A 24,791-nucleotide genomic window follows, 5' to 3' on the forward strand; every position below is an offset into this window, starting at 1 on the left:
GAGTTTTTTAGTTTTGGTTACATAATAAACTATAATATAATGCGTAATTAAAACTTTAGTATATTGTTATTTCCTAGCATTTATAGACAAGCTGAAATATTTAAAAGTATACGTTATAGTCGTCATACAATATGTAATCTGACTGTATAAAGTATATTATAATTCTATATACGTTTATATTTATATAATATTAAAACTATAGTGCAAATTATACTAAATTAAAGCTTTTCTAACCTACAAGGATCTATTTAAAAATATTAAAAACTGTGTATGTATAAAATAAGTGACAACTATATTTGATTTAATTAAAAAGAAGTGATTTACAGTATTAACCTTCATTTTTTTTTTCGTTTCTCTGGTGATGCCTGTGATTCATTATCAGAACTAGTATTCTTTTCTGGATTTAGGTACGAAAAAATATTTAAATTTCAGTTTCTTTGGATGCTTCATATAATTTCTAAAAATAAATTGTTTATTCAATTTAATTAACTTAAATTATAAAAGATACCTATATTTTAATAATATCTCGACTTACTTGCAATTCACTTAATGATGTAGCAGTTTTCCAATCTTTATCATTTCTAATTTTAGTCACTCTAGGGAATCTAATTGATATACCATTAGCCGTGTGCACTTCAGCTTGAGAAAATTCTGCTCCAGAAATTTCCCAAACTGGCATTTTCTACAAATAATATAGTCTTTAAAAAATATGTAATAAAATATTATATTTTTTTACTATTAAAAGGCCGCTAAACCAACGTCACCAATATTTGTTTTCTCTGTCTATCTCTCACATAATATAAGAACAAAGATATTACGTATTTCCACGATTACGACTCTTTAATTCAGTTTAGGGCAAAGGAATCCATTATATTATAGTTTATAAAAAGAATATTTCCTGTGCATTGACCGAATAGAATTTTAATATTTACATTTTTAAATAACCTGTTAATGGTTAAAAATAATAGAAATTGTTTTAAATTAAAACATGTTTATATTTATAAAAAATGTAAATATTAAAAATCAATCCAATCAATGCACAGAAAATATTCTCGTTTATAAAATATATAATTTATAATAGGTGCCTTTGCTCTAAACTTAATCGGAGAGTTGTGATCGTGAAAATACAGAATATCTTTGTTCCTATATTATGTGGAAGATGGACAAAGAAAAAAATGTAAGTGTAATGGCCCCTTAAATATGTATTATAATATACACAGTAATTCAAAATGTTGGTACCTAGCTTCCTATGTCAACCTAAACTTACGTCATGTGCCCATGTCATTACTTCTTTTAGATATATGTTAAAGATACTGTTTATGTAACACCATTATCATCATTAACAACAAACTAAATTATTAGCAGTTAATTGAATGAATGAATTTGAAATTCAACTAGATGTTGCTCATGGACCAAGAGAAGCCACATAGAATATTTTAACTTTATAGGTACTTTTAAATACATTTTAAATATTATTTTTCAATTTAATGCATCGTCACTTTAAACTAAAAAACTAAAAATACGTAAGTATTTGAAATTGGACAAATCATTTTATTCACTCTGTATATATATTATTACCTACAATTTTAAGAATAAAACGATTAACAATTATGCAAATACCAATGTATTTTCTGAAAAATATAATTTAGTTTTTATGACTGTCAGATAGAATAAATAACCAGAAGGGACAAATTTGATTCCCACAAATTTTAATTAACTTTAAAACTAAGGATCAAAAAACGTCTATAGACAATCACAAATGATAAAATGTCATTGAGTACCTATGATTTAAACTCAATATCATTGCATACGAAAAACGAGTATCATTGGAGATGGTGTGTCATCTCAACTTTTAAGGATATTTTATAATTCATTTATATTATGCCAAGTGTGTTACTTGGTGGGTTAAATTTAATTTTGCAGAAACTTTGAATATTTTATAATATAACAAAAAATAATTATTATAAATTATAATATATATTAAAATAATAAATCATTATTATTGTTATTAACGTAACGTTAATATTGATACAGAATACCATAACATACAGTAGAATAGTACAAATATGTTTATGATATAGATAGTTTAAAATTAGTATTAAATCTTTTGAAAATATCATTGTGTATGGAAATAAAATCATAGGTAACATAATGTCAAAAACTAAAAAATATTAAACTCCTTAAATTAATATTTTTTGGATAACAATAAAATAACTTAAAACCAAAATTATTTTTAAAAAAAATGATAAGTTTTCATTCAATATTCAATTTCGTTAAAAATTTAAACTTAAAATATTTTTTTAAAACAAACTTGAATAAAAATGTATTTATTTCAATAGTTTTAGATTACTGTAAAAACAAACAAATTAGATTCTCCAATTTATATTATATTTTTAAGCTTTGTATAAAAACTTATTTTATCAATATTTATAAAAATAACAAATTAAAGAAATTCAAATATTTTAAGTACTTATAAATAGCTTAAAATTAATTTAAATAATTATACATTTTTATTGTGTAAAGAAAATAATAATTTTAGTAATCATGTAGTATATTTAAAATGTCTACAGTAAATAGTATTAAATAAAAAACAGTTTAAATAATCGAAACATTTTATTAAAATTGATATAATATTTTAATTTTCAAAATTTGTGTAATACATACTTTAGGATCTTCAGCTACAAAATCAGGAATCATATTTCTATTACATTTTAACCATTCTGGAACTTTTTCAAGATCTTTACTAATTTTGATCATTTTTAATTCATCCTAAAATAGTTAAGTTTAAATATATTTAAAGATATAAAATCATATACTATTCATTAACCACAATATAACAAAAATATAATTGATACACTTTACCATGATATTTAAATAGAGATGTGGGTAAAAATAAATGTTTTGTTATCAAAATTGAGTGAACTCCTATTTTATATGTTTGAACTAGACTACTAGAGTAATAACTTTTATTTAAATATTTATGTATTATCTAGTCTATAATAAGGCTCTACAAACCGTTTATTTACAATATATTTGTTGGTTTAAGTATTAGGGATAGGTGTTAAAAATTTAAAAAAAAAACATTAATTTAATAAATGTTTTAAAAGGAATAGAAAATGAACATAAATTATATTTTATTTGAAAATTTGAAATAAATAAAATAAAGAGTAAAATTTCCCTCTAACGGTTAGGATACCTTCCAATAGCAGATGTTTATACAAGAATCGGAAACATTTTCACTACTTTTCAATGGGAAAACCTCCAAATAGAGGACACATATTTTAATATTAATTTAAAAATAATGACAAAACGAAGACAGAAAATCATTCGTACACTAATACAACGATGACAAACTTGTTCAAAACTGATTTTTTTCACACCAAATTGAATCATATTTATGTAAGTAAGCATTCCTTTTTTTTATACATTCATATTTAAATACGTATTGCTATGATATTAAAATTATTTTATTATTAAAATATTAAATAATAATATAACCTAGCACATATTTTTTACTTTTACACATTTACCATTTTTGAATTTAAAAAATGTACTACTTCTGAATAGAGGGTATCTATTATTTCACCAGTATAAAAATATACAAGGTTAGCGAATTATGTATATTTATTATACAATATGTAATGTAAGTACTCTTTTGTAGAAAATATTAATCACTAAAATTCACATCTCTATAAAAACTCATACAAATTAATACAATAATCAATATCAACATTATTATTATCTTATATTTTAAGTAGGACAATTCTAATATTGAGAGGTTCTAGGAGCATATACAAATTCAACTCGATAAGTCTATATTTTCCCAAAAAAACAATTTTCAGCTAATTAATATTATATTTTTGATAATAAATAATAATAAATTATAAAAGTGTCAAATAAATAACAACAAACAATAATATTTCAAAATATTTAGTTAGTGAAATTATACTAAATATTAGTGAAATTATTGGAGAAATGTTTAAAATTTTAATATAATTATATTTTACTTGTAATCTTTCTAGTGTTTTATCATCGTGACCACTGTGTACTTTTGTCACCGTACACCATTTCTTTTTAGTTTCATTATAGCAACCCATTAAAAATATGGACATCATACCACCTATTTATTCAATACAGCATAAGTTTCAATGATTCAATTTAAACTCTGATTCTTAATATAATACCTTTATTTCCAGTACCAAACCAAGCACCAAGAACTACAAGATCTGCAGAATCGGCAATTGATCCATCAAATAAGTAGTCTTTTTTAATTTTTTTCCAATGTCGCTTTCCAGGCTCATAAATTCCCTTAAATTAAAATAAATGAATAAAATATATGTATACAATGAACATATATATTAAGAAGTTAATTATGATATAGGCTTTTATAAATTTTAATTTTTAAACAAAATACTTAGATATTATATATGTTAATTAATCTTAATTTTGACAAGTTTAATAGATTATTTATCTTTTAATAATTAGGGTTTAGAAATCATGAATATTGTCCCTTTAAAATTTCTTAGATATTAAAGTAAAAAATTAAGCACAGTAAAATTAATTTAATAAAAATAGGATTTTGATCAACACTAATAAAATATTTTTCAAGTTATTAGCAATTTGTGTTTGTATTTAAATATCTTTAAATATTAATATATACATTTTTAATAGAAAATAAATAATCTAATGCAGAAAATACATTGAAAATTCATTTAATATAATATTTAAAAAAATCTTATTAATTTCTCAATGAAATTTAAGAGTTGAGCAATACTATCTATGTAATTGTTCAATTAAATTTATCAAAAATACGGAGACAGATAATTGAGTTTAAACATTTTTAATATAATGTGAATTATTTATAAAAGAAAAATGTTTTAAATATAATGATTTATCATTGATTCACATACCATTGAGGCATATTTAATTTTTTTTTATTATACTATATACTTATACTTGAATGTTTGAAAATTTAATGTTTAGGCCAAATTAAAAGGAAAAAAAAATGGAGTCTTAACTAAAATAAATTTATATTTAAATTTAAATAATCAATAAACTTACTGTTAGGTCCTTTAATACTAATCCCTCTAGACCTTGTTTCAATACATATTCTACCATTAACTTAAGTTCTTTAGTATTCTAAAATAAATTTCAATAAATTGTAGATAATTATTTTACACTATTGTGCATTTTAAAATGTTATACTAACGTGCAACTCTTTAACTTCTGAAAACATGATATGTCCTTTGATTGGAGTCATATTCTGTATCAGAATTTTTTTTCGTTCTACAATTGATCTGAAATTCATTAATTTCTTCTATATAGATTATATAATTACATACTTAGTATTGTAGACCGACTTCCTTCTCCTCCCACCATTCCATATCATATAATCAAATGTTACTATAATTCTTTTGTGTATTCATTATTATAAAATCATATTGCAGTGACTTAACAGGCACTGGACACATAGTTAAACCTAACTTGGATTCTTTCTTTTACAGATATAGATAGCAATATTTTTCCCTAATATTTTGATAATGGACCTTAATGGAGCCTTAATTTAAACTCAAAATAAGTAATATAATTGCAAACATATGTACATACTACATATTACGTCACAGCGCTGATGGTCACAACAATGAGGCACAAATTTTGATAACTAAATAGGATAATTCTGTATCAACGATAACGATAACTAGGGCTGTGATTAATATGTAATAAAAAACCAAAAACATGTACATATATATGTAGTTAAAATGGCCAAAATATGTAGTATAAAATAAAAATTTTAAATTATGTTAACGTGTAAAATTAAAATTAAATTCTAAATAATTTTTGAATACCTAACATACAATTAAATGTTTTTGATTTCTAATAAATATAATTTAAAAAATATAAAATATAAAGATATTTTCACAATCACGCGAACAAAAGGTACTGACACCATTGGCTGCTTGTGCATATGTGCGATGGTGCGGTCGCACTCCCTACAGGAATTAACAATTTATAGTACAAATATATTTATAAAATGAATAGGTACATATTTGAGTGCATAGTATATTATACATTAACAAATTAACAATTAAATATATTTTTAATTTTTATTAAAATTATTTTCATAATTTATTAGAATATCGTTACGAACTCGCGATGTTATTATACGGGTATATAGATAGCTATATAGGCCCATAGAGTAATTACTCTATGTATAGAGTAATAGGCCTATGCAACGCTGCAGCTTGCGCGACATTTTGAATCGCACATAAAAATACCGGTTTCCCGTATAAACTATAGGTATAATATTAATATACGAGTAATAATAATATTATCACGATAACGCGGCGGTTATAGAAGCTTATGTGTGGTGAATTTTGTCGCTCAAATCGGACGGCAACAATGCGCGACGTGTTTAATTTTGTGTTATTATTTTATCATTTAAATTTTTTGTGTGATGTATTATTGTTCTTAAATTTTTTCATCGCACTCCTGTGCTAAACTACTACGAGCCGCCACTGTCTGACACTGTTGAAAATTCGAAAATATATTTTTTCTAATAATTGTTGAATATAAAGTATAATCTAAGATCATTAATGTATAGTTATCGAACGGAAACAAATAAGATAAACTATATTCAAGTTATTAATATTTAACTAATACTTTCATATACTTATTTTGCTATGCACTATACACTTACAATTTTTACGAGTACTATTATCAAAGTATAAATGTATAATACTAAATACTACTAAACCACCGAAATTGTCAAAATGTACGAAATATGTAAAAACATGTACAATAGAATATGTTTTATTTTATTGCAAATCACGTGAAATGAATTTATCATTTGCAATACTTAATTTATCATATTTTAGTAAAAATATGTATTTACATACAAATCCCAGCCCTAACAATAACATTAATTGAGTATATTCATAATTATGTATGATGTATGTTTAATTACATGTATACCTATTATAATCGTATATATTAATATTTATTGTCAGTTTTTTTCCATAAAAATACAACAATTTTTATATTTATATACTTGAATTTGACTAAAAAATATTAAAGCTTATCTATAACATATACTTTATATGGTTCTGTAAGACTGTTACTATTTATAACATACAATTTTTTCTGTATAAATGTTACAGATAATTATGGAAAAGAAACTACATGACTAAACCCTGGATAAACCTTAGAATGTACGAAAATAATATGAAAAAGGCAATAAGTTACATTTTGAGCTCAAAAAATTACAGAAAATGTATGCTGAGATAAATAATGATTAACATTATTAACATATTTATACTCTAATTAAATTAACTTATAAACCGCTTTTGGTTTAATTAAAAATCACAAATTTAAAAGTATTTTAAGTAATATTTTGAATAAAAGAAATGTTAAAATAAAAATTATAAATATGCAGTATTTAAGTTCTTTTTATGCTCAATCAAATTAATATAATTTATTTATTTAATAATCTAAAACAAAAAATTAATGAAGACTAATAATTGTTTTGTTTAAAGTTAATGTTAATTTTATTGTAAACATTCTTACTGATTGTGAATGAATTTCAAATAAGTATATGTATCAAGGTATCGTAAAAAGATTAATTGCGTAATGAATTGTTAAAAAAGAAAATAATTAACTGTTAACATTAATTTCATATAAATTAATATTTATTATCCTTACCTGTCTAACAATGATTCGCCATTGTAATACATGCAGTCAAAAACAAACAGACAAGGATTAGCGTCTTCAAATTTACTTTTCTATGAAAAAAAAAATTAACTGTATTAGTTAAACTTATAAATGCTTTATTATAAGAGTTAAGATACCTTATGAATTCCTAAGGTGCCAAATGGTAAAGGTTTATTAGTTTTATGATCATACATTAATACTTCACAATCTAAAATAATCTCTTTTCCATGCTGAAAAGCTTTAGGAATATACTGTTTAAATAAATCAACCTGAAATTAAAATTTAAAATTATCAATATTTAAATATAAATTATGTGTCTACATAGGTAATAGATAACGGTTTTTAATATGTAGGTATACAATATATATGAGTAAAAGTTTATGATAATTACTTTATGTCCCAAGACTGGTTTTAAACTTCTTGAAAAAAATTTAAATTCTTTTTCACTTTTATGCAGTTGAACACGTTCACCATCATATTTAATTTCTGAGTATACACCATTAGGACACTTTTTAAAAAAATCATCCAAATTTTTGCATGGATCAGCCTAAAACAATGAAATAAATAAAAAATAAAAGTTTGAAGTTAAATGGAAAACAACTTACCAACATTGGCAAAATCGGTGTTAACAAAGATAATTTAATGTTCATTTTTCCATTACTAGCTACCTTAGATAAATCACATGAACATGCATTTTGTACAACAGATTTTAAATCATGTGATGTTTGGTATGCTTCATATGCATCTGAATGAAGTGCCCCTAAACTGAAAATACAATACATGTATATACAATTAGCATAAATCAAAAAAAAAAATGTACCTACAAGTTATGTATAGTGTATACCTATTTATAAAAAATATATATTGCATATATTTTAATGAGCTATTATTATTATTTATTTATTTTGTACTTTTTATAGTATTCATTTGTTGCTGTTTATGTTATAATAAAATATTGTTGAATATAAACAAATCAAAAAAATACTAAACTGAATTGACTTTTAATAACAAAAATATTTTGATTGTATATTTGTATAATTATTAAACAAAGAGATCAAAAACTGTTATTAAAAGTCTAGAAAAGACAGAAAACAATAACTGATTTTTAAAATTCATCTTGGCTATCCCAAACAAAACATAACATACAGTCATACAAATTTCTATAAACAAATTCTTTATTCAACAATGTATAATGATAGAATAATTATTTTTTATAGCTATGTATAATTTAAGTATTTAAATTTTATTTTATCAAGTTTTAAATTGTGACATTTATGGAGAATAAGTATGCTTTAAAACCTAAGTAGTCTAAGCTCTAATGTTTTGGTAAATATATTCAAATACATTTTTACAATATTTATCTACTATAGATTTATTATAGTAGTTTAATTTTATTAACTTAAGAATTTAAGCAACTTCAGATATATTTATACTACTCTTTTAAATATTAATATCATACGCTTATTTTATTCGCGGAAGGAAATAAACAGAAGAAAAGAGATATTTAAATTTTCTCAATGTTTTTCCCGACACCAGAACATTGATTAATTTAGTGCATAATATTATTTTGTATTTATAGATTTTTAATTTTAAGAGGATATAAGATTTCTAAATAAATAATTCATAATCTTTATTTATTTTAAAGATAAATACAAATTTTAATAGTAATATGCCTTAATGCATCATATTAAAAACTTTGTAAATTAAAAATAAAACATGGTTTTTAAGATTTTAATCTTGTATTCGTGTTTTGAATTTTATTCATGACCAATAACATTTACAATTCAAATTCTATAAAGCTATACTATGTATTATAGTAGTTATTTATTATAATTTTAAAATAATTAGTAGATGTGATAGTAAGCATCTATAGAAAATTATATTAATATTGAATAACCGCCTAATCGATAATCCAAATAATATCCATGGCCACTTTAGAAATGCATTATATAAAATTATCTTAGGCGAGTCGCGGGTTCACTCTTGTAGTAAATAATTTAAAATAAACTTAATATAATTTTTAATATAAAAATATTTGCAAATTCAAAAATAAATAATAATAATAAATTTATATTTTACGTTTTTATTCGCATCACATTAATTTCCTTTAATTGCATTCATGTCATTATATATTTACAGGATTAAAGTTCGAACCCTAGTCATAACATCCTCAAGATAAAATTATATAAAAATATTTGTACTGTAACAGTAACTTGTAATTTTAAACTTTATACATTTTTTAAACTAATTTTAATTAAATATTTTTTGCCGTCGCCGGAAATTTGATTCATCCCACACTTCTACCTAAAACACGGTTCATCACTATCTACTTATAAAGTTGCAATAAACCAATAATAATCGATTAACTGAAATAATAATACAAATTATGTCCAACTAAGTCACGTTCATAAAATATAATATATGCATCAATTTTAAAACAATATTACAAACTTGTAACTTTAAAAAATAGACCCTCGATAATATGACTTTTTATCGTTAAAAATTATAGATTCGCTGGCAGAGGAATACGTAAAAATAGGCCTTTCAGTGCAAATTATTACGCATTAAAACGCACAATGACTTATTCATGTATTATTCTTGTAATATCGTATATCGTATGTATATAAATGTACTAGGTTAAGATAGGATTTATATATTATGATCTATTGTTTTAATAAAAGCAAAAAAATAACAAAAATTATTATTGATAACATAGGTAATATCATGGCAGAACCGATGTACCTATAAATTATTTATGTATATAGCAGTTTAACCTGTCTGACATTGATGATAAACGGCTTTAATCCGCGTTCCTATTGAATTACAATCGACATTAGAAATGTAAATGCTATTTTAGGTTATATGTTACCTAGGCCATATGTTTATGTTTACAATATTTCACCATTTTTGACTTGTTGGATTGTTATTTTTTTACAGATATTAAACTAGGTAGCCCATTATTGAGTTCACTTGTGAAGAAAGAGTAAAATTGAATCAAGACTGGGAGACTGGAGTATATAACACAATAAATATTGTTATTTACTTATTTGTTATAATATAATATATATTGATATATATTATAAGACTGTATTGATTGCAGTGTATTATAAGAAAGGTCAAATTTTCAAAGAATAATTAATAATTAACTAATTCATAAATTCGTTACTTAAAGATCACAATGTTAAGGACTTAAATGTACTTTAACTCAGGGCACTAGTTTAGGGGCGGCAAATTTCGAATAAGCCAAATTTATTTAATTATTTAATTATCTAGTATACAGAAATGTGTTCATTACTTAACAAATACAAAAATAAAACCAAAATAATATTTCATGTTAAATAAAGATCTTAGTAAACGAATATTGATGCAATAGAAATTACAGATGAGTTAGTAGCAATATCCGAGTTATTAAAACCCAATAATACCCCATTAGAAGTATTACAAATTATTTTAACGATACCTGTATTAGTTGCATCAGGTAAAAGAAGTTTTTCTAAATTAAAAATAATTAACAATTATTTGAGGTCTTCCTTGCTACAATTTATATTGAAAAAGAAGAAATGAAGAAAACATTAAAAATGTATTGACTGATTTTGCATAAGGTTCGAAAAATAAATTTAATTTAAAATATTTTTAATTTTGAAATTAAATAATATTTTTTCAACATATAAATAAATATTTGTTGTTAATGTATGATAACGATAATGAATGTCAGTTAAAAATATGACTTGTACTATTTCAAAATATTTATTTTAATTTTATAAAGAAAATTGAGGTCCTTCAAAACATTTTTTTTTTTTTTAATAAAAACAAGGATTTTGTCGATAAAAATGAATGTCCATATTTCATATAATCCCCTTCTCTCCAAAATATTAACTTTTGAATAGGGCAACGAAAATTAGCCTAGGGTAGAAAAAATCTAAGGCCAGCCCTGGGTACAATAATAGTATAACTTGTGGAACACAAAAATCTAAGTCGTTTATGAGAGGGTTCACACATAAGAATTAAATCATATAAAACTTACCTACTGCGCAACTCTTATTGTAAATTTAATTTTAGATTCTGAGTGGAGCAATAAATGTATTGATTTTATTATTATTATTATTTTATTTTTGTGTGTGTGTATTATTGTATTATTAATACACGATACGATGTCGATAAAATGCTTCCATTTTCAACAAGGGGTGATTTTGGATATCAAATTGGATCTAGTTTGTACTTTAGAGAAGTCAAACTTAGAAATATTCAATATTTTCTATTTACAATAAATTTTATTTTGACTACTTATTTTTGAGCTATTTATAGAAGCATAAAGAATTTTCATTTTTTTTTATATAAATTTGGACTAAAATTATTTGTTAGATAGAAATACTTGAAGATTAAATACAAAACCTCATACGTTGTTTTATTTTTTAATTAAAAAATATCAAAATTCCATAGTCACAATATTTTTTTATAAACATTTACAGTTAGAATTTTGACAACATTTATAAAAGCCGAGAAAATTAGTGATTATTTTGTAGTTAAAAATTCATAAAAATTTTAGTTTTTACACCTAAGATTTAAAAATACAATTTTTTTTTATTAGTTGTTCAATCTATAGGTATGTGGAAAAAATTCTGCTGGAGACAAAATAATTTTTATGAGCATTTCAAGTTCAAATATTTACGATTGATATTCACCCATAAACTAATTATTTTTTCTCAAATAATTTTTGATATTTTATTGAATTTCAAAAAAAAAAATAATAATAACGGTAATTATTTGAAATTTTCACCAAATGTTTATATTATCTTTTTCATTATATGATACAATTTTAAAATTGTTCAACTCATTTATCTATGGGGCGATGTGGGGAGGGGGGCTTAGCAAACCAATGTGCATATTACCCTCTCAGAATTATTTATTGTCTATTTCGTTCAGGTTAATTGTTCTTATAATATATTGAACTTATAGCTTATGATAATAATACTAAAATTATTACTTTCGTGAGTCCACCACAAAATAATACGTTAAAAATGTATAGTAGGGTTTTACCTCTCCGCCCCTAATATATTGTATCACTCTACGTCTATGATCTCAATGAATAACGATACAAATATTAATTTTGTACGGGATGAACAAGTTAGATGCATTTATTATTAATTATCATTAAAAATATTATGACATGAAGTAAGTAAATTACGTGAATCATTGATTATGTTACGTTTTTATTTAGTTAGTATATCTAAATAATTTTTATATGCATCTGTAGTTACAAAATCGCGAAAAATTACAATCTATTTAGAGTTGAAAATTCATAAAAAAAATTTCTTTTTGATCTGTTTAGAAAATTTAATACAAGATTCTTCTAAGTAGTTCATATTAGAACTATACAATCTAAACAATATATGAACAATTATTTTTTATAGACATTTTAAGTTCCAATTTGGATAAAATTACTTATTTAAATGATAAATAATGATACCTATGTTAATTATTTTGTTGTAATTTAAAAACAATATTCATGGAAACTCAAACTCTTATATATTTTATATTTGTAGGAATTTAATAGGATTTTGATTTATTTTTAACTTTTTTATATTATCTATTTATGATGGCATAATGGATACTATAAAAAAAAATCTAATTTTTATATTTTACAGTGTTTATAGAAAGATGTTATTAAATTGTGTGTTATATAAATTAATGTTATATTAAAATAATAAATGTAATATTTTTGGAAAAAATTATATCAACCTATAATATTATAACCTTTTACTAAAAGTAAAATAAATGACTTTAATAGCTAGGTATATCAATAAAACATTATTACTTGGTGATTTAAGTTATATAAGCTGATAGAACGTTTCCGCTCAGAATAGTACAATGATATATTATTGAATTCAAATTTAACACACCAATAATAGTGACACAGTCGACACCGACTCATATACAGTAGAACGTACTCACTTACCTAACTTTTTTTTTTATTTTGTATACACGATAAAGAATTGAAAATTTTTAAATTTTTAACTTTGAGTCTTGAGAATGGTTATTGATGGAAAATTATTGGATCTAGTTTATACTTTAAAAAGGTAAAATTCAAACTGAGAAAAACAAACAAAAAATTAAGGAAAAACGAGAAATTTTACGCAAAAACAGTATTTGATAAAATCATTTGTATTTTATGTCGAAACTTAAATTTTCTCCAAAAGTTTATATTAGACTATTAGAGTTACTCATACAATTTATAATTTTTTATATATATTGACTATTTTTGAGCTATTTATAGATAAATACATTTTTAATTGTTTTTGCTATTTTCTATAAATGTCAATTAAACATTTTTCTCAAAATACTTGAAAATGTAATATAATTAGGTTTCTTATAAGTTCTTCAGTTAACAATTAAAAAATATTGAAAATACAGTTAAAATATTTTTTTTTATAAGCGTTTGAAAAGAACTGATGAAATTAGATCAATGTAATAAAAATTAGAACGAATATAGCTAATTAATTAAAGTCTTTAAAGTTTAGATGAACAAATTATAATATGATAGCCCCATTTAATAATGGTCTACAACTCATCTATTAATTTGAAATATTTATTAACTTATTATTTATCTATATTGCATAAGTAAATATGTTAAAACAAATTAATTAAAAACTCATTAAAAATTCGATTTTCAGCGAAATTTTCAGAAAAATATTTTGCTCCAGATTATAAAATAAAAATGTATGCCATTATTAAAAAAATAAATATCTTACGGTAAAAAAAAAAAATAAGTAAAAATATTACTTTTTTTCGGAAATATGCTAATTTGTAATAACTTGAATAAAACTTAACGAATTAAAAAGTGTTCATTATTAAAATAAACTCGGAGAATTATTAAAATAAATATTGCATATTTAACATTTTTAAAGTGAAATAACCATATTATATTTAGATATGAACACTTCTCTTAATTAATTATGTATTAGGATCATTAAAAATGCTCTTTAAGGCAAAGAAATGTCCATAAACATTTCTTCGTTTTAAAAAAACAAACTTAAAAATTTGTTATAATTATATTAAATGTTAAGAGGATGTCAGCGCAATATACGTATGTTTTCTCTCTCAAACCCATGCGCAACATAAATAAAATATTTTCAACTAAAATCGTTTTTTTACGATTTTAGAGTAAACTTAGAGTAAAATCACCTATAACAAAAATTATAGAGGATAATATTTTTGAAAGAATGATATATCATATTTTTATTTTATTGTTATTTGATTTTGTATTCGACTTTCAAAATAAAAAAAAATGTAAATTCAAATGATGTTTAAATTGTTTTGAAACAATATTAAGACAAATCGATATGTCATACCCTCAAAAATATTATTCTCAATTGTTTTTGTAATGGGTGATATAACTCTAAGATTACTCAAAAACATAAAAATAAATGATTCTGCGTAAATGCGTTTTGTTTTTATATCATATTATAATAACTTACATAAATTTTGGTCCACAATTAATTCTGAGATCATGCATAACCAGTCGAATTATCATTTTCAAATCATTCCCAGTACATCTGTAAAATAAATTATATTTAATCTAAAATTTAAGTTATTTTAATTTAGTATTAATAAAGATATGTAGCTTAACTTACAGCGTTGCGATTGATTTAAAAAGCGCCATTTGTGCAATTTCAGTAGTTTCCATTGATAATTTATCGAGAAAACTGTTTACTTTAGCTAATGTTAAAGTTGATTTTGATGCTGGTTTCGCATCAACATTATTACTTTTTTCAAAAAATATTCTTATCGTTTCAGCAACATCCCCCTTTTCCAAATCTTCTAGCATTAAGTTTACATTTTGTTTGAACAACTTTTAACAATTAAAATAAATTACAGAAATTAATAAAAATAATTACACATACTACGTATAACATAAGGTATTATCGTATTGCTATTCATTAAATATATTATAGACACAATGAAGAAATTAAGTTTTATAAAAAAATAAAGTTTAATCATTTTAATAATTATGTATTTATGGAACATTAATGAATAAAATAAAATAATTATTTTTACTTGACTGAATAATTTAATCAGTTGTTTTGAATGTAGATTGTAAATTCTTTTTTCTGAATTGGGTAACAACATTTTACACCATAAAAACATACTTTCTGCACGGGTTTCATTTGACTGTTCTGTATAAACACCACAAATAATTTATTAAAATTTAAAAATATATATAAGTACACGTATTGATACAGTTATATCGCAATCATAATAGAGTTGGATGTTATAAGTACTATTCAATTTTGAATTATATCGTGGATATTATATTAACTCAAAACTACATTTTAATTAACTGTAAAACAAATCATTTAACAAAATATAAAATTTCGGTTTATAGTATCCAAAATTCTAATTAAGCATACAAGATCAAATAAGCTATTAACATTAAGTATATAAGTGCATATAACAACTTTTTAAGATAAAAAAACAAATTAATAAGGACAAAAATATACAACAGCTAAAATTAATTTTGAATACTTTTATTATTTTAACAAAACATCACAACATAAACACATACATAATAATTTATAGAACATACCTTTAGATAAAATACTGTGAATAAATTCTTTAAAAATCGACGTTTTTTGAAGATGACTATTTTCCTGCGAGAGACTCAAACACAGTTTTCGAAAGTCTTTAAAATAATAATCTTGCGTTTGTGGCAGCGACGGCGAAGGTTTTGTTTTCGATTTATTTTTTTTTGTTGTGTCTTTTTTGTTAGGTTCGTCGTCATCGTGTGTTTTAAGTTTCTCCTTAGGAACTGAAATATAAAAAAATACTCATACTCACATTTCAATTTGTAGTTGCTAATACGTATACGTTTAAAATTAATTATTTCCATATCCTACTATCAGGGAACGTCGTAAATATTTCATTTTGGTGTTCCATAGACAGTCCATCCCATCCACCAATATCGTCCACACAGGTAATTTTCGCCGTCGATGCTCTCTGCTTAGAAAATACAGTTACTAAACACTGTGGATGATGCCAAGCCATCATTTTTCCATCACCAAATGGATTTGCCATAACTTTGGCGATCCTCAACGTTCCTTGATTTAAAACTTCTTTACACTTTTTACATTTTGCCCTGTTGCTCTTAGATTTTTCGGCAACGAAAAGTTTGTCATCGGACATTCCTTCCATATTGTCAAGCTATAAAATAAACATATTGAATAAGAATAATTTAATTTGAGCACTTGAAAATGTAAAAAGAAAATAACGATGCTAATGTAAGGAAATAAAGTTAACCTATATAATATCAGTTGCACCGTTCAGCGAAATTAAATTAAATAAGCAGTCACCAAAGAGATTTCATCGTTTAGGTTTGAAAATAAAAATCCGATAAAAAAAATCCAGACGTGATACGGAGACGAACACTTGTCTCACTTCACATTATAGTTATAACGAAAAAAACCGTCAGAGTTTTTTAACAGTATTAAGTCTTTACGTAGTCATTTTTAACAATACAACAAAATAAACAAATACCGTTTTCATTCAATACACGTGTTTGTCGTTAATTAAATTGCTCTAGTTTTCAGTATATTCCGTAATTTTATCAAAAACTATTAGACCACTTCATTCTAATGATATTCTATTTACCATACCGATTAATTGAAAAGTACAGCTTTTTCATCAATACACGTGGTTTGTCATACATTTAACCACAAACTATATTTTCGAAATTATTTGAAATGTTATCAAACCCTATTAAAAATTTCAATGAAATGGTTCAAATATTTATAATTAATGTATAAAATCTTTTAACTCTTCACAACAATGTATTTAACTCAATACTAAATTATTACTAAGATTTAAAACTATTTTATTATATCATCATAATAACGGCCCAAACAAAATAATATCATTAAGAAACAATAAATTTAAAAAAATATATTCTATATGATCAAAAAAATCTAATTAATATGTAATGTAACTAAAGAACTATGTAAAAAGTATCAAAGTAGGAAGATATTCCTGAACATTATAGTTACTTATAAGTTATAATATATGTTTATTAGAATATTTATCAATAAAATTAATTATAATTAAATAAAAGTAATACTGTGATATTACCAGTGACGTATTTTTTTTTTTTTTTTTTTGGGGGGGGGTCCACGGTGTCTGGACACCCCCAAACCAAAAAAAAAACATTCAATATTTAATGTTGATAAATATTGAAGGGAATTCGGCAAACAATAATATGTGATTCGTTATGAATTAATTTAATATTATATAGTCATAAGCTAATTTTAAATTAGTTCATAATGAATTACATATTATTGTTTGCCAAATTCTTTTCAGAATTTATTGACATTAAATATTGAATTTTTTTTTATATAAATAAGTCATAAACTAATTAGGAAGGAAAATAAATTTAATTTTAAATAATGTACTTATTATCCTATTATATTTTTAATTATTTATAAAACTGTTATTCTTATAGTATCATTGGTATCGAATTTAACAAACAAAATACATAGTAATAATTATGTTTACAGTAGGTATTTATACCTGTATGATTTAAATTACATAAAAATTACTACTTTTAATTAAATAAATAAAAATGTTTCATTACAAAATTTGATGAGTATATTATGAGCTTTGTGGTAGTAGATGTAAAACAGAAATATTGCAACCAATTAATAAATAAGTATATACCAATATTATCTGGAAACCTCCCCCCCTAAAAAAAAAACATACAAAATACGCCACTGAATATTGTAACATTGTAGTATAAAATAATTAAAGACAAATATTAAAAATAAATACGTACGTAATTTGCACTTATAAGTTTAATAATTTTTGTAATTCCATACGAAATTCCCATTAATTATTAAACAAATAAATAATTTCTAAAACAACAACACCTGGGACCGATTTTAGAATGTGGTAAAAATAATTGATTGAAAATAATAACAAAGTGACTAATCAAAACAGTCACAAGCCTAACCACTCAACATGCATTATGCACAAATTACCATCATTTTATTATATTATTTCATTCACTTTAAATCGAATAATTCAATTTACGAATTTCATAATAACATTACAATAATGTTTTAACAAAATATTTGTATACACCTTAGCTATAGTATACTGATGTAAATATGGTATAAAATGTATATTTTTTTACATAAATAACAAAATGATCCAACTAAAACTTAATTAGGTATTAAATCTATTAAATTATATAATATTATATAAAAAAAAAATAAAAAATAAAAATTTTATTATAATACACGTGTGCATGATACATTTATTATTATTTATCACGTATATATTATTATTTATATTTATCTTATGAAAACAAATCTTCAGGGAAATTTCAATTCAATATTTACGGCTAACCCGTAAATTGAATGATTTATGTTATAACTCATCTATGCAACATGATTCATACAAAATATTATAAAATTATATACCTATACAATGTGGGTAGGTAAAATTGCAAAAATATATTTTTAAAGAAGTAGATAACATGTATATTTGATAAAGTTTTTTTATTATTATTATTATTATTATATTTAAAATGCCATTGTGTATATCACGAATATTAGGATAATTATTAATTATGAACGTGCTAATCATTATTATTTTTATAGCAATATTTTAATTACTTTATCGCAAATAAAAGTTTATTATTTTTAAATTGTGTACGAATCAATATTTAAAAACATCATATTATACTTTGAAAATCAAATGATTATATTTTGTCAGAGAAGATTATATTGAGATTTTAGAGCCAAAATACTTTTTTAAATCATATTGTAATCACTAATCATAATTATATGCGATTTACTTTCTTGATAATTATTTACTATTGACATCTTTCCTCTTATAGAAAATTCTCGCAGGCCGCAAATTCCATATATCTTTATACAATTATAAAAATATATCTTTGCATCATATACAAAAAAAAACCATTAAATTATTATAATACGATTAAATAATATAACAGTTACTAAAGGCTATTCACATACAGTTATTAACGTTCAACGCCATTAAGTCGAATATTTCTCCTGGGCTAGATATTCACAAGTCACAACACAGGCAGGGCCTAGCAATGGCAAGGGCCATTTTCCTCAACACATTTTTTTTTTTTAATAAAATAATATTTATTATTTTCCAAGTATTAAAAATCATACATCAACGTCAAGTCTTATAATACATACATATAAAGTTATCCCATCATATCATTCACATCCAAGATTATTCCTGTATTTGAACTAGCTGCACCGACAGCCTTAATTCTTGTGTAAGTAAACTATATATAATTGAGCAATACATTAACAAATAACATCCAATAATATCGTTTTACTAATTTAAATATACACACAAACATTTGGACATACGTTTAAAATATTTTATCAAATTTATTACATACAATTATTAATTAGCAATATTTAATAAAAAAGAAAGGTAGAAAAGTAGGTACTATTCTTCTGTACAACAGTAGATGTCAAATGAGCCACCTGTAGGCTGTAATGGATGTGTTGAATTTGAATTAATTGATATTTCATTGTACAAAAAAGCGATTCTGAGCAATCAGCCAATATTTCATTAAGTGTCTTTCATGATATTCTTTTTAAAGTATTAATGTAACTTATTTTACTATACTACCTAGTGTATGGTAAATTAATTTAATTTTTTTCGTGAAAACATTGCATTTATTTATATTTTTAGTATTTAGTTATTATAATAGTATCAATATTTAGACCGCCTTATATTATTATTATTATTATAACGCTTGAAAATATTATTAGTAGGGAATGAATTTGAATGCAAATTGTATTACTTTGAAAAAGTTCATTTCGACATCGAGGAATTTTTAAATGTAATTTTATAACTTACGAGGGTGGTTCAAATATGATCGAGACAAATGCTGTAACATGTTTATTTATTATCGAAAAAGTTTACAAAAAATCACATTTTTTCTAGGTAATTCCCCTCAATATTTATACATTTTGTCCACCTTTCCGGAAGTTTTTTGATGCCGGTATCGAACAATTCCTTGGGCAACTCGGACAGCCATGTGCGCACGAACCCCTCTACCTCGTCGTCGGTGTTGAACTTTTGACCTCCGAGGGCCTCTTTCAGTGGTCCAAACATATGGTAGTCGCAGGGCGATAAATCCGGACTGTAGGGGGGATGTTCCAGTACCTTCCACCCCAATTTCGATATTGTATCGAGCGTGAGACGCGCGGTATGAGGGCGCGCGTTATCCTGGAGAAGAATCGCACTTCGTGCTGGAATGCTCCTCCGTTTCGACCGATAAGCGGGTTTCACGTGTGTTTTCAGAAGGTTAGAGTAGTATACAGCATTAATGGTACGTTGAGTGCGCAGGAAATCGACGTACAGCACGCCCTGCCGGTCCCAGAACACAGTACACATTACCTTACCCGCGGACCAGGTTTTCTTCGCTTTGACTGGCGCCCCTTCCTCCTTCTTCCTCCACTCTTTACTTGACACCTTGGTTTCGGGAGTGTAATAATGTACCCATGTTTCGTCTGTAGTGAAGATTTGCGTTAAAAAATCGTCCCCCTCCGCCTCGTATCGCGTCAGTAAGCGGCGACAAACTTCCAACCGCGTGAATTTTTGCTCAAAGTTCAACAGTTTAGGAACCCATCGCGCCGTTATTTTGCGATATTGAAGATGTTCGTGGATGATAGACTCTACACTACCAATACTGATGCCGACTTCAGCCGAAATGTCTCGAACATTCATCCTACGGTCCTCCAAAATGAGTTGTTCTACGCGGCGAATGTTGTCTGGTGTGACGCTGGTTCGCGGTCGACGATCATGTGGCTCATTCTCGACGGTTTTGCGGCCATCCTTGAATGCTTTGGCCCATTTAAACACGCCAGCCCTACTCAGGCACTCACTACCGAACTGCTTTTGCAAACGCACAAAAATATCCGTGTTTTTAACGTCTTCTCCCACTAAAAAACGAATGATAATACGTTGCGCAACGGCAGTCGGCACTTGACGTTCACTCATGGTCGTAGCACACGCGTGAAACACGTGCTCCGACGAAAACTATGCCACACTGTTTGTAAGAGACCCAGCTATCACATAATTAAGCCACTACCGTCGAAACATACATGCGGGCCATCTACAGCGTTTGTCTCGATCATATTTGAACCACCCTCGTATTAAAACATTTTTTGACATTTTTATGTTTTTAAGTCATTTTTATATAAGAATGGATAAAATTTGATAATAATTTAGTTAAAATTCATTCTAAAAGAATAAAATGAAAAATTATTTATTTTGCCTGGTCGTACTTTTATTTTTATTATTTGTTATGTTTTTACCGATTAAATAATGACGGTTGTCATTTGTTACAATATGACGAGTTGTCAAACGACATTATTGCTGACAGTGCTGACACATGTAAATACTTACATAGGTAAATACATACATAAATGCAATAAGAAAACAAATTTTTTCAATGTTAAAAATAATTTTAAGAGTAATTTTTAAAAATAATTTTATGAGTGCAAAAACTGGTATTTTTTAAGACATTTTTATTGTTTTTTTAGAGCATTTAAATCGGTTATCACGTATTATAAAAATTATTATAGGTAAAAGTTATAAGTCCTCACAAATGTTTTTGAATTATAAAAAATATAATTAGAATTGTTATAAATTCTTAAAATATATAAAATATAAAATGTTGTCCATATTTGAACTTTCATTGTGTATAAATAAAAATATATGCCTATAATACATAGTTAATAATGTTATCATAGATAATATTTTTTAATTTAAATTAAAGATATTCTTTAATAAAATATTATTGATTTCGCAAATATAAAAAATATTATTAAATTTCAATGCATAAATGTATACTTATATATATATTATAGGAACATCATTATAAGTTATAACAAAATAAAATTAATTTTAACAAAAAATCAACGTCGCAAGGTTTGTCGTAAATTTTAAAATTATTTGTAATTTTTTTTATACAATTTAACGTCTAAAAATATACAAACATTATCATTATCAAATTGTTCAATACATAATCCAAAAAATAATACGTTTTAAATGTATATTCAATATATTTTGTGGTGAAACAAAACTAAGTTTTTAGATCACGGGCTTATGACGGTCAATGTCGGGCGTAATTTGGGTAGTTTGGGCTAAAAACAACCTCCTTCCACAAAAATATATGTAATTTGCGCCATATCTAAAAATAATTTTGGTAATTTTCGCAACTTTTTAAGGTTGTAGTTTGCGCTACAAAAAACTAAATAAAAATGCATTATGTAATCTGCGACATCTTGTACCTTCAAAAAATTGTAATTTACATTTTACGCCATTATTTACCTTATTCAAATTGTAATTTGTGTAACTTTAAAATAACTAAACAATTGTTTTTACAGATTAATATATTACCTATATTTTTAATTATTAATCAACCAAGTTAATTTTAACAGTTACATTTCTAGAAAATTATTAAAAATAAAAAAATAAAAGTATTAAATAATTCCATTAATAAAAAAAACATATAAAAAGCAGTCATATTATAATAAATAATTATGTATATATATATAAAAACATATCAATATTCTAACAATTGAAGCTAAAAACAGGCACATGCAGATAACCTACATATTCCGTTTCGTCTTCTGTCGTGGTGCAAATTACCAAAAATAATGTTTAGATGTGCACAAAATACATGTAATATTATTTTTATATTTTGGCGCAAATTACAAGTAATAAAATTGACACAGAATATCTCCCTCGATGTCAGGTCAGATGGTATGGTTTTAATATTATCAAGGCTGGGCATTAACGAGTTAATAAGTTAAAAGTTAAGTTAATTTTAACTTATTAACTTAACTAGTTACGTTTGGATTTTCATTAACTTAACTATTAATTTTTTTAATTTAATTTTTAAATAACGTGAAATTAACGAATTTATTTTTCACTTTAAGAAATAAGTAAAGTTAATTTATTTATTTTTTTTACATTCACTGTTTCAGTAGTTTTTATGTCAAAAAATATTTTATTATAAATTTATTTAGAAAACGAAACAGAAAAAAATTAAATAAAACACATACTATATAGAAGTACTGTATGTTGTATGAAGTATAAGCATTATAGTCTATAATTTAGTTGTATATTGATAAGAAATAAAGTACGCTAACGAATAAAAAAAATAACTTTTTTTAACTTCATAAAAAGTTTAAAAAAAATGTGTATTAACTTTTAACTTAACTGAGTTAAAAAAAATCATTAACTTGCCTAGCCTTTAATATTATACTATAATTATACCTATATTATTGTACTAAGGTATATCTTGCAAGTATTAGTATTAAGTACTCTTATATTATTAATACTATTATATTATATTATTGTCTCTGAATAATTTCATATATTCGTGACTTATATAATATCTATACATGTAGCAAATTGCTAATCCGTCGATATATGCGCATTTTCAGAGTAATTATAAACGTATATAATATATATATTATATTTATGTATTATGCACCTACCTACAGTGTATAGGTATATAATAATATACATAATATGCTGTCTTGCAAACTTTAAACTATACGTTCTTTGATGCGGCAGCACAGCCATATAGTCTTGCGTCGAAGAGCACCCACCAATCCCTTACCTAACCACACATCACAACAAACTACCACTAATACCACCGCTCAAACGCCGGGGGTATTACGCATATTGTTTACCTATAATAATTGAACACCAACGCCACGGCGTTAACAACAAACAGCGTATACGTCATTAATTTAAAACTAGAAACTTATTATAGGAGTTTGTATGTTTTCTAATATTCATTCAAAACATATTTTAATGATGTAGAAATTTGTTTCTACCATTTTCAAACCTACCAGGAATCTATGTAGTAATTACTTGCATAAACTCATTTTCACGTGTTAATGCATATTTAGTTATGTTTACATTTTAGGTGCATATTTCACATACATTTTTAAATTAGTATTCAAATAAATAATAAAAAAAAGATTACATTTGTACCAGAAACGGCAGAAACAATATCTGAT

General features: G+C 24.3%; 1 protein-coding gene across 1 annotated transcript in view; it reads right to left on the reverse strand.

Annotated features, from left to right (window-relative positions):
- Nucleotides 1–335: 335 nt before the first annotated feature.
- LOC114253675 (DNA ligase 3-like) overlaps nucleotides 336–24,791 on the reverse strand; it is a 37,231-nt gene continuing 12,775 nt past the window's right edge. The window contains 17 exon segments of the mRNA XM_028188657.1: nucleotides 336–430; nucleotides 433–457; nucleotides 536–682; nucleotides 2,665–2,769; nucleotides 4,008–4,120; nucleotides 4,185–4,308; nucleotides 5,062–5,139; nucleotides 5,210–5,297; nucleotides 7,699–7,778; nucleotides 7,845–7,976; nucleotides 8,099–8,254; nucleotides 8,313–8,472; nucleotides 15,183–15,260; nucleotides 15,339–15,556; nucleotides 15,763–15,881; nucleotides 16,292–16,513; nucleotides 16,602–16,905. Coding sequence (XP_028044458.1) covers nucleotides 336–430; nucleotides 433–457; nucleotides 536–682; nucleotides 2,665–2,769; nucleotides 4,008–4,120; nucleotides 4,185–4,308; nucleotides 5,062–5,139; nucleotides 5,210–5,297; nucleotides 7,699–7,778; nucleotides 7,845–7,976; nucleotides 8,099–8,254; nucleotides 8,313–8,472; nucleotides 15,183–15,260; nucleotides 15,339–15,556; nucleotides 15,763–15,881; nucleotides 16,292–16,513; nucleotides 16,602–16,905 — 2,244 coding nt within the window.

This window comes from Rhopalosiphum maidis, chromosome 3 (assembly GCF_003676215.2).
Source record: "Rhopalosiphum maidis isolate BTI-1 chromosome 3, ASM367621v3, whole genome shotgun sequence".
In the NCBI taxonomy this organism is placed as follows: Eukaryota; Metazoa; Arthropoda; class Insecta; order Hemiptera; family Aphididae; genus Rhopalosiphum; species Rhopalosiphum maidis.